At 39.7% G+C, this 12,284-nt stretch overlaps 1 protein-coding gene across 2 annotated transcripts in view; it reads right to left on the bottom strand.

Moving 5' to 3' along the window:
* The window catches only part of kiaa1522 (KIAA1522 ortholog), a 48,622-nt gene extending 45,418 nt beyond the window's left edge, over positions 1–3,204 (bottom strand). Inside the window, exons 1-2 of one of the 2 annotated variants that reach the window (XM_036566351.1) lie at positions 2,899–3,204; positions 1,150–1,432 (exon numbers count right to left, since the gene is read on the bottom strand). In XM_036566351.1, the coding sequence (XP_036422244.1) occupies positions 1,150–1,399 (250 nt within the window). In that variant the 5' untranslated portion in view covers positions 1,400–1,432; positions 2,899–3,204. The remainder of the gene's footprint in view (positions 1–1,149; positions 1,433–2,898) is intronic. The other variant, XM_036566353.1, reaches the window with a different exon arrangement.
* Positions 3,205–12,284: the final 9,080 nt, after the last annotated feature.

Here is a 12,284-nt window from a genome sequence, read left to right as displayed (position 1 = left end):
TAAAGAATCCGCTCTCTGTCATCTCTCCAGCTCAATACAGCATTGTGTCTCTAATCTCCCTCTTCTGTCACACAGCCCTGTCCACATTCTGGCCTGGTCTCTCCTGCATGCCTTTGGATCAAAGTTTTCATCCTGAAAAAAGAAGAGGATCAGGATTCTTTAGAAAAGTACCAAACGTCTCTCCTAAATATCCCCAAAATTGCTTTATATTTATACAGTAAACTCCTATGACCACTTCCTGGTCAATGTTGCATATTTTCCAAGTTTAGGAGACCAGTATTGCCATTGTATTACCTGTGTTGTCTTTTCGTATACAAGATGTTATGCTTTGGCAGACAAAAAGAAAAACCAACAAAAGCCTCAGCTATCTTTATAAAGAGTTTTCTGCTCCTCCGGTTGGACCACCAACCTCAAGTTACCCAGCACGTTTAAGGAATGTATGAGTCTCAAGGAATGCTATGGTTGAAATAAGGGCCTTGCATTTCCTGTAACAATACTTTCTAGAAACATGCCATGAGGTAAATACTTAGTACAAGGCTAAGAGACTGAACCAGGTTAAACATGTCACAGGGCTAAGCCACACTTCTTCATGTTTTCACTCCCTCAGACATTGCCATTACTAATAAAGATGACAGCTAAGCAGCTGATGGATGTAACATGTAAGACAACTACGAAATCTACGCCTCAAAACCAAGACATAATTATTTATTCCATTATTTAACATCTAGGCTAACCATTATCGACACCTCTACCAAGCCTCTAACAAGAGCAGTCCAGGCACACTGTTCAACAACTTCTCCTCCTTGTTGGTGGTGCTGCTTTATTCAATGTGACATGAGTACTGGAGTTCAAGAAAGAGAGAAAAACAGCCAAAAGAAAACGCAACACTAAGGAGATTAGCCATTCCAGAGGAGACATGTTCCTACAATGGCCACATAATCCTCCTTGATAATGCCGAGATGACCCAACGATAACCAGGCACATAATAAAAAAAAATCAGGATTTGAAATTTTCCAGACCGACTGGCATCTTAGAAGTGAAGATAAAAATAATCAGCTCCACGAAGAACCAGCATGATGGGCTTCAGTGGTACTTAAGCTATGCCTTTACAATAAGCGCTGAGATTAAGGGGGTTTAATGGTTTTTTACCTTTGGTGGAGTCATGGTTGGCATGACCCTGTCTGATGGTGGCACACTCTGGAGTCCGTCCTGCCAGACTTGCTGACCTACTCTGACCATTACTGACGCTCCTCTTTTGCTTGCTGCCCTTAAACCAACTGAACGCCCGTCCCAGGGATGAGCCACGCTTTTTCTTGCCCTTACTGACTTTACTCTGCAGGGCCAGGACCTCAGTTATGTCCCTAGGCACCAAGTCCCCCATGGAGCTACTCCTGGACATCTTCAGGCGCTCTGACTCCACTCCAACAGTGTCCTGGGGGAACATTAACATCACAATTTAGTCAAAATGAAAGGCATGAGATCCCAACTTTACTATGGAGGGTATAAAATTGTTGGTAGACTAACAGAGCAGTCAAGAGAAGCTAAAGTGGCCAGGACACTCCTGTAAAAGAGATTTTTAAGAGATTTGTCCTGGTTAAAAAGGTAAATAAATTGATGGAAAGATTTAGCAGTGCTTGAGCTTAAATAACAATAACATCCAGCTCAGATGTCCCAAAGCAAGTCTTCCTCAGATCTTCCGTCCACAGAAGGAAGTTAATGTGAGAATAGAGATGGGTGCCCAACACATGCCTTTACTGTCACATGCAGGTGATAGCAAACCCCAGCTCAGCCTGTTCCTTGTCAGTATTCAGGTGCAAATGCAACCTCTTTCTTTAGAACAGGAAAAATGCCTTCCTGCTAAACCTCCTAGTCTCATTTGTGTCGCGAGGACTAGAAAAAATGAGAGAAAAAACAAAAAGGGAGCAAAAACGAGAAGCACAAACTTCACGCAAAAGCACAGAGAGTAAAGCCCTTCACTCGCCTTTGCTCTGACAGAAGCACGCAGGAGAAAACCCGTAGCGCAGTCAGACTCGCCCACCAGCACTTTATTTTTCGCAGGCTAGTGCCAGTGGCAAAACTCTCTCACTGTTCCATTCTCAAACCCAGTGGAGAGATGCTTCTTTTAGAGAGTGTGGCCGCTCACCCAGTGTGGCTGCAAACCACCACTGTGCACATTAGACAGGCAGAAAAATGCCTGGGAGCTGACAGAATGGACAGACCCCCTGAACAGACCTGCAGGGTAAATATCCATCCATATACTCTCACACTTCTGTCTAGACACACATATACAAGTATGCACTAACCTACTAACCTCTTAAACTACAATAGACGTTCACCTTATATCCACACTGCTACATAACTACATATTAGCGTCACCAAGTGATTTATAGCACCCATATCACTCTTTTTAAAATGAGTTTGATGTAGTTTGTAAGTTCAAAACATACTGTTCACTCACCTGTCCATACAGTCAGTATATGGAAACTGAGTGGCAAAAACAGCTATCATTCACTGTATTTGTGATGTCACAAAAACTAATGCATTTACATACATCAAACTATTCAGCCTAGAGCAACTGAAGTTATAAGGAGTGTTTCTGTCTGGATTGCTTTTTGAATGAGACACAATACAGAGCAGCTAATCTGAACAGACACTGTAAAAACCAGCCTGTTTAATTCTAAGAGATAAAGAGAAGTTAAAAAATAGTCATGTAAAAATGAAATGTCATAAGAATACACCAGAGAAAATAATAAAACACAAAACAAATGTTGGATATGGGCACTTTTACAACAACAGTTAAGAATAACACCTCAATAATAACCCTGCACTGTAAGGGGTTAATAAACACACTCACAGGCATAAATTGTTGTCCACACATTCACATGCACACACACTTACATACAATGCACTCTGGAGGGGATCTTCCCTTCTCTTCTTTTCTGCTTTTGTCCCTCTTTTTCTCCGTCTCTCTCCGTTCCCCCCTGAGCTGAGCCGTGCTGGGCTGTTTGCTCAGCTCTTTCGGGGTGACTAGAGCTCCATGCTGGTCAGTCCTCCCCCTCCTGTCCGCTCCCAGCTCACTGCTGGCCTCTATTCAACTCTGCAGAGACCAACTGCAACACACGTGTATTCCAGCCAGCGTTGTTTCACAATGACAAGCTCCCTCCCTCCTCTCTCTCTCCCTCTCCCTCTCTCTCTGTGTCTCTCTCTTTTTTCTCTCTCTCCCTGTGTCTCTCTCACTCACACACCCGCATCCACGCACAGCACACACACACACACACACACACACACACACACACACACCACTTCACTCCTCTCCGCCCTCACTCGTCACTCTAAGACATAGCTTTTTATTCTTCCTTCTTCTTCCTCTGGAAGCTTTGTGCTTTGTGTTCCTTTGCACAGAAAAAGTGATGAACTGAATTGATTCAAATGTTTACATGATTTCCACACAAATTAAACATCGTCCACGCAGCTTTTTTTTTCTCTTTACTTACTTCTGGCCAGTTGTGCTGATGGAATATATTTCGTTGGCATGGAAATGATCTACATTTGAATGAAGTAAATTCAATACATCACTTTTTCCACTTTCCTTTCATTCTGATATAGTTTCCTTGTAGCTATAGTGTCAGGAGGTGAGGTGGTCCTTAGTTTGTGTTATCATAGCTTTATATTCAATTTCTATTTAACTGACTTATAACATCCAAAGGCTTATTATTGACTACATGGACTACAAGAGTTTTTCTTAAGTTATAGAAGTTTGTAAAAGATAAGCTACATGCAGACTGTCCAGTGGGGCCTGCCCTTTTAAGGGGTGAAATATGGAGAAAAAAAAAATCAAGATTGGGTAACACTTTACTGTAGGGCAATGTTCATAACCCTACATGACATCTACAGTCATATGCAAAGGTCTGGGTGCACAGGGTCAAATGATGTGTTTTGTGGATTTTCTAAGTGGAAATAAGTTAACACATCCTCTTCCTTTAACTTCTGCACTTTTTAATGCATAATTACTGTGCCACCTCCTTGTTTCTATGCTCATTGTCCATTTCATCAGCTCCACTTACTATATAGGTGGACTGTAGTTCAACAATTGCAGACTGTAGTCCATCTGTTTCTCTGAATACTTTGTTAGCCCCTTTTTACCCTGTTCATCAGTGGTCAGAACCCCCATGGACCCTCACAGAGCAGGTACTATTTGGGTGGTGGATCATTCTTAGCACTGCAGTAACACTGATGTGGTGGTGGTGTGTTAGTGTGTGTTGCGCTGGTCTGAGTGGATCAGACACAGCAGTGCTGCTGGAGTTTTTAAACACCTCAGTGTCACTGCTGGACTGAGAATAGTCCACCAACCAAAAATATCCACTCAACAGCATCCTGTGGGCAGCGTCCTGTGACCACTGATGAAGGACGAGATGATGACCAACACAAACTGTGCAGCAGCAGATGAGCTATCGTCTCTGACTGATCTACAAGGTGGACTGACAAGGTAGTAGTGTCTAATAGAGTGGACAGTGAGTGGACACAGTGTTAAAAAACTCCTGTGTCTGATTCACTCATACCAGCACAGCACACACTAACACACCACCACCACATCAGTGTTACTGCAGTGCTGATCCACCACCCAAATAGTACCTGCTCTGTGAGGGTCCATGGGGGTCCTGACCACTGAAGAACAGGGTAAAAGGGGGCTAACAAAGTATGCAGAGAAACAGATGGACTACAGTCTGTAACTGTAGAACTACAAAGTGCACCTATATAGTAAGTGGAGCTGATAAAACGGAAAATGAGTGTAGAAACAAGGAGGTGGTCATAATGTTATGCCTGATCGGTGTATGTAAACACTGACCACATCTTTGATATCAAGTTGACATTGCATCTATGTCAAGTGATAGTATGTTGTGTCCAGAATCTTTCTAGAGTGAAATGACATAGACTTTGTGGCTCTGTGTATGACATACTTTACCTAATCAGGCTCAGTACTTTCTGTGACTCTCAGGTAGTGAGTGAGTTTCATTTTTTTCCTTTTACATAACTTAGGCTCACATCATCTGCACTGCTAACTACTAGCAGTGGCTCATATTTGTGTGGGTGCTTGTGTGTGTGTGCTTGTTCAGAGTGGTTGTGTTTGGTTGGAGGGGTAACTCTTTAACCTCCGTTAATGAAAATCCCTCCCAGGAACTTTCCCTTGAACTCTGACTGCTTGGCAGCATGAATTAGCTATTTTCAACTGTTTCACAGCAGAGAGGAGCCATGAAGTGGAAACTAAGAATAGCGCAGGCATAGTGATGTCACGCCACATGGGAGTCAGTGACGGGGGAACCGGAGCAGGGCTCATCTGGTTTCAATAGGGCTGTGCTGGTGTACAGCTGAGTGGGCTACATCCATCCACTGGGGGCACTGGGACCAGATTAGCTGTTCCATTGTTTATATCCTACTGCTATTAATGGTACAGGCTAATACAGTACAGGTAATATGAGTATAGAATGTTCAGTGTGGCCCATTAGATTGGATAATTGGATAATAATACATTTTTTGTTGTTGTTTTCACTCTGTAGGCTAGTCCAGTACATGTGATTTGAAGTGAAGCAATGAAGTCAATTGCAAAATGCAGTCAATGTTAATTTCAACTGAGTTTGTTTTAACTGGAGTTAACGTTGTATTTGGTGATAAATACACAAATAACAGCCACTGCGTTTAAACTTTCATGCATAGTCCCCCCATTTCAGGGGATAAGTAAATAATAATAATTGGACAGTGGGCTGCTCTGTTGTTTTTTAGCCAGATGTGTATCACACATGAGATCTACCTAAAAGTCTAGAGTTGATTCTAGGTATGATATTTACATCTGGATTCTGATACTGTTGTCTCACAGCATGAGGACCAGATAATTGTCAATGCTGTAAAACAGATCATAATCAATAATCAAAAAAAGAAAACCAATAAATAGGGTCATATTACAGTTAAGTTAAAAAGTACATAAAGGCCTATGAAGTTCTGGGACCCTGATGCACGTAAAAGATAAAGATTTACTTTTACCAGCATGATAGAATGAGGAAAGTGTGAAAAAGGATCTGCTCATGACCCAATACACACCATCTCATTTGCGCAGCATGGTGGCTGCCAGTAAATGTGGGTCACTTGATTTTATTGATGATGTGACAACAGCAGCAGCAGCAGCAGGATGAATACTGAAGCATCTTTGTGACTTTTTTTTGACAGGATTTGAATGTTTTTTGCTACCCAAGTTAGTCACCAAACCTGAACCCAAATAAGCATTCATTTCACTGACTGAAGACAAAACTGCAAAACTGAGAGCAACAAACCCCAGCATAACAGGAACTGACAATGGCTGCTTTACAGACCTGGCAGAGCACCTCAAAAAAAAACAAAACAGAAAATGGTGACATGTATGGGTTTCAGAGGTCAATCATTTGCAACCAGATCCTAACATAACAATGTAATTTAAAATCACGTTTAAGTCTCATTACATAAGGTCCCTTGAGATGGAATGGAGAGGTATGTATAAAAGGGCTGTGTCTGCTATATGGTTCACCCAAATAGATTTAAATTGCCTCAAATTGGAACTGATCAAGGAGTTTCTGAGTGGCACAAGCATTTGCCCTTTAATCAAGAGATCACAATTTTGATTTGCAGCAATGCCACAGCCATTGGTGGCCGGGAGTCCAAGGAAGCATAATTGGCTTAGCTGTTTCTTGATTGGTAGGGCGGAACTGCCCTCTCTCCTCATCATTCAGCCTGATGCAAGCCAATTCTGACAGAATGTATATTTTCTGATGTAAAAGATTGGCAGTTCTGCATTCACTAGCATTCTCCTCCAAGCATATTAATCTGTCCAATGGCATTGCATTAGCAGCAGTTTGAAAAGATGCTCTAGCTTCATGTGTTTTGAGGAAAGCATATGCTACCCCCCACTCTCTCCACTTGGTAGCATTGTGTGATGGGGGAGACCTAGCTAGTGGATGTAACTGGACTTGACAAAAAATGGGAAAAATCAGAAAAAAGTGGCTTTTCATGGTAACACTGAAAATCAAATTCTTTTAAATTCATCCTTTTATACTGTTACAAATGCTACCAGTTTTAGAAGAGGAGGCAAGAAATGATCATGTATATTGTGGTTTGCAATGATGGTTTACCATAGACTAAAACTGAGGTGCATTTATCTGTGCATTTGAATTTGCATCTAATAATATATAACATCTACAATATTTAAAATTTGGAAAGGCTAAGTAGGCAACACAAATTAGAAATCGTAATGAATTTTCCTTCCATGCTATGATATATCCATACTATGATATACTATGATATATAGAGTAGATATATGAGCTAGCCAGTGTTTTCTTTAGATGATAGGTGGGGGAGGAGGGAGGGGGACATGAAACTTCATATTATTGGTTAATATTATTTCTCCCTGCCCACTGGTGCATGGTGACATCATCAAAAAACAGAAAGCATTTTAGAGGTGTGAAAAGTCACAACAGTTTGTTGGAACGAAACCAAGAATCATTAGATGATATGATGAATCATGCTTAACATGACCAGGCACATGACCTAACAAGGTAATAAGGTTCATGATGGTTTAATGGAATTTTAAATGGCACAAAACATTAATTTGCAGAAGGCTGACGCCTAACTTGTCCTTCATGATTCTTCAAATGCATCACTATTGTTTTCTATCAGCTTAAAAATCAAGATATTTTGCTGTTGTTATGGCTCAAATCATCAATCCTACAGAGAATTAACTGACCTCAGCACATTGAAATCATAATATTAGGCATTACAGCTTAGCGACTGAGTCCATGGCTGGGCGTTGACCCGCTAATTCTATTGCGAACATAACCATGTTGTACGTGTTGGTTAATGGTTTTCTATTATATGGTGTTCAATCAGAGGAAATGTAAGTGGTTTTAAAGCTAAACACAGATAAGGGAGATGTGTGGCTCAGGATATGTATCTAGGAAGATTCAATATGCACTGTAAACAGTGGAGGAGTTTTTTTTCCAGCATGATTGTTTGACTTTCCCTCTGCTTTGAAAAGCACAGATGGAGCTCTTCTGCTCTTGGCCTCTGTCTGCACTGGGCTGGGCTAGACTGGGTCCAGTAAATTGTCCAGTAAATCAGTACTGTCTGGGGATCACTATCTAAGTCATTTTATCAGGACTGCAGAGTAAAGATATGTACACACATGTAAGATTTCAGAGAAACAAGACCAGAAATGACAAAAAAGGTTTAGCAGTTCATTTGTAAATATTCAGTCACAAGACAGTTTTCAGATGCTGCTCCTTGAGTGTGTATTTGGCATAGAATATGGATATTTAAACTGTGCATGGCAATTTCAGTGTGAGTCTGACAATGAGTGAATGAAAAGAGAGAGAGAGAGAGAGAGAGAGAGAGAGAGAGACCAAGAGACCAAGAGACCAGATACATGAACGTTTGGAGTATAGGGTGGGGCCGGAGTGAGTCAAACTCAAGTTTACTCACTCCAAACACATTGAAATGTTTAAATGCTACTATAGCAACAATGAAGAAAACAGTAATCCTCTACTCAATGCAAAAATGTAAGGGTTGAATTTTTTTGTGGTGAAAGCAGGGATACTAACAATAGTGTTCTTTTGTGTGACACTGGGCATGAACAGTAACCACCAGAACATCCTAAACTCACCATGCAGTCATTGTTCTGGCAATGCCAACTCTCCCTAAGACCACTGAACAAACCAAACCAGCCTCAACAATAAACTGTAATAATGCACAATTGATTCCTGCCACATTCTGCTTCTTAACTTTTGATCTCATTTCCACAGGTGGAAAATACTTCTGTGATTGTACTTTATCATTACTGTACTTAGTACAATTGCATGTAAGGTTTGGATACCCTTGGCCAGATTACTGTCCTATATTAGATAAACCTAAAATAATAATAATAATAATAGTAATAAAAGTAGGACATGCAACAAAGGACATCCTACTAAGTCTTATTTAGTAATGCCCCCTCTGGCAGACACAGCTTGCACACACTGTATACATCTGCTGGGAGTCTTTATACTGATGTTTTAGGCCTTTTGGCCCACTCTTCTCTGCAATATTCTTGGGCCATCTTTAAAATAAATTGCATGTTCAAGATCTGCCCACAGATTTTTAGTGATGTCCAGGTCAGGGGACTGTGGAGGACATTCCAAAAGCTTCAGCTTGCATTTCTTGAAGTAGTTCATGGTGGATTTTGAAGTAAGTTTTGGATCCCTCTCCTGCTGTAGAAGCTAGCCTTTATTCAGTTTCAGTTTCTTGATTGACTCTGTTATATTGGCTTCCAGAATTTGCTTTAATTGGTAAATTTGGACCACTCAATTTCTAAAGGACCACACAAAATTGTCACAGAATGTGTCACAGAAAAGTCCTAATAACAATTGTTGACCTGCCTTACCAGTGCTAATGAGTCAATTAAGACCTAATGAATTAATTAAGCTTTGAGACTATAACTGTCCAAACCTTTGCACATGCCACAAGTACAATTGTTTTTTATTTTTAGATAAATCAAATATAACATAATTGTGCATTAACATGGGTAGAACCATATTATTTACCTGCAGCAGAGGATCATTTCACTTCAAAGATCAACAAAATATGTATACTTCAGTTTACTTTATCTTACACGCAACTATATTTTCAAGAGTAAAAGTTACACTTGGGAAGCTTTCTCTTGGTTTACAAATGCATTCTCTTTCCAATCAGTCCAGTTCCCCTTTATTTAGATTTTTTGTTTTTAGTTAAAATATCCAGGCACTTTCATACCAGTGTAAAATAATGAAACTTTGTGTTGTGTAAGAACTGACAATTAGTTGCTGCTCCACCACATCACACACCACTGCAGCACACAGCATCAAAAATGACAATTTTTTTTTATTAAAACAGTTACTGTTCTACTTGTATTTTTTTTTACTTTTACTGTATACTTGAGTGTTTAATGCAGATACTTTTTGACTTTCACCTCAAGTACGCTACTGTGCAAAAGTCAGAGGCCTCTCATTTGTTTAATTTTCAGTTAAAATGGCCATAAAGTACAAGTCATATGTTTTTCAGGAGACATATCTAAGGCAATTAGATATACAATCTACTAGCATAAGGAAGGCAAAGTCAAAGGAAAATGAAAAAACAGAAGTTTCTAAAACTGCTAAGACTGCTAACAACCACTCAAGACCTGGTAGACCATCAATCCTGTCACCATCAGATAAAATAGAGTTTACTTGAATCATGAGATACAGAAAATGCAAGCAAATTCTAAGACTGAACTTTGGAGGTGTGGAAAAATATCTCTGCAAAATTCTTCGAAAAACTGAAAGCAAGCCTCTCAAAAGAATGGAAGTTGTAATAAAGACAAATGGTGGACACACAAAATACTAAAAAAATCAAGGCTTTTTAACTGGGTTTGAACTGGAAATTAAAACAATTAAGGCTGGTCTCTGATATTATATGGTGCTGTATATGTTTTACTTGTTGATGAGTAAGATATTGACACAGTACCCTTAATTTCACTTAAGGACTGTTTCTCTGTACTTTTTACACTTCTATTCATTACCACACACATGCATCTCTACACATTCTCCACCAGCTGCTCTCCAGTGTGCACTTACACCCCCCTTCCCCACCTTTTATTTATTTATTTGCAAAGTATCATGGGCACTATCTTTGGTGAGTATACATGTTACAAAAGTTTTACTTTGAGAAGTTCTCAACAAATCATCTTTACCTTTGTATCGAGCAAAATCAATGGAAGTGAAATGAAAAACAATGTTTAAGGTCAATGGGATGTAAAAATCTACTCATGGCAAAAAATAACAGTAATGTCACACCACAGAATCATCATTTCAATACATATTCCCACCATTAGAGAATCCAAAACAAATATTTTTACAATCTGTAATAGTCAGAACCCATATATTTTTTCTGGCTACACCAAAACAAGCAACACCAAAACAAGCCCTCCACATACCCCTGCTGAAAATGCCCCATGTGTGTCAGTGATGAGAGCTGAGGCAACAGGCAGGAAATCCCACGTGCCGGCAGGGCTAAGCCACCCTTTCCCCACTCCTCATTATCCTGCTGCTCTTCTCTTTGTCCTCTGCAGACTGGATTTCCTTCTGCACCAACGAGTCGCTCTGCCGATAACAAAATCACACACAGTCAGACTCAAAGAACTCACCACATGTTCACAACAAACCATTTAATATGCACAACCACACTCACCTACAACATATAATAGAAAGCACAGCTGTTTATCTTTGGCAGTAGCACATAGACCTGAGCACAATACGCATACAGTACTCACACACTCATTCTGTGATTAGATGTTTGTTATGTAGAGTAATGTCAAAATACTGCAAGCCCCAAACCAAGAGTGCCAAGCTGGACATAAACCCTTAAAGGGGAATTCCAGTGAATTTTCTACATTTTTGCAGCAGTTTATGGTTGTTATGTGAGTGGTTTGATGTGAAATGCTCTAGAGAAACTTACCAAGTCAGAGTTGCTCACAGTGGTGGCGAAGGGAACCAGAAGCATTTAAAGTCTTTATAAGCTACCTCACAGAAAGTTTTTACATGAAGTGGGTACGAATATGTTGCCTGATATCTGAGACATGGTTTTATGATAGTTTTGAGAAAAGATTTTAGCCTAAAATAGAAATGCATTCTCGGTGAAGAGATACATGAAGGGCATTGTAAAGCGAAATAGTCTCCAAAGAAAATATATTTTTTTTAGATTTAGCACTTTTTATCATTATCAAGATTATACATAAAAAATCAGACACATTTAAGTTCACTGGTCATGTTAAGTAAATTAACTTTAGACTGTATTTGCACTGTAGACATCACAATCCCTGATTCCTATCATCGCTGTAAATAAAATCCAAGTTGATATGTTTTTCTACAATGAACCATTTCACATATAACCACTGTATATGGCTTTGTTTACCTCTCAACCACTGTATTATGTGGAAATTTTCAAATATCAGTGGAATTCCCCTTTAATAGCTCTCTCGTAGTTTCACTCTAAGTTTTTCATGGTGTCAGAAGTATTGTAGTGTTAAATCTAAACCTTGGCACTCATCCATATTTTATTAACCATTCACTCTCATACACTGCTCGGTTCTAGATAGGAAGTGCATAAAGAGTTTCAATTAAAGAGATTTCAGTCCGCTATGAAACACTTTTATTTAGAAGCTTCTTCGCTTTCATGCCTCTGTCTTTAATAAGGCCTATGATGTGCCAAGTTCTCTG

Source organism: Colossoma macropomum, unplaced genomic scaffold (genome assembly GCF_904425465.1).
Source record: "Colossoma macropomum unplaced genomic scaffold, Colossoma_macropomum, whole genome shotgun sequence".
Taxonomy (NCBI): Eukaryota; Metazoa; Chordata; class Actinopteri; order Characiformes; family Serrasalmidae; genus Colossoma; species Colossoma macropomum.
The sequence above is the reverse complement of the archived record's forward strand: the minus strand, read 5'-3'. Positions and strand labels throughout refer to the sequence as shown.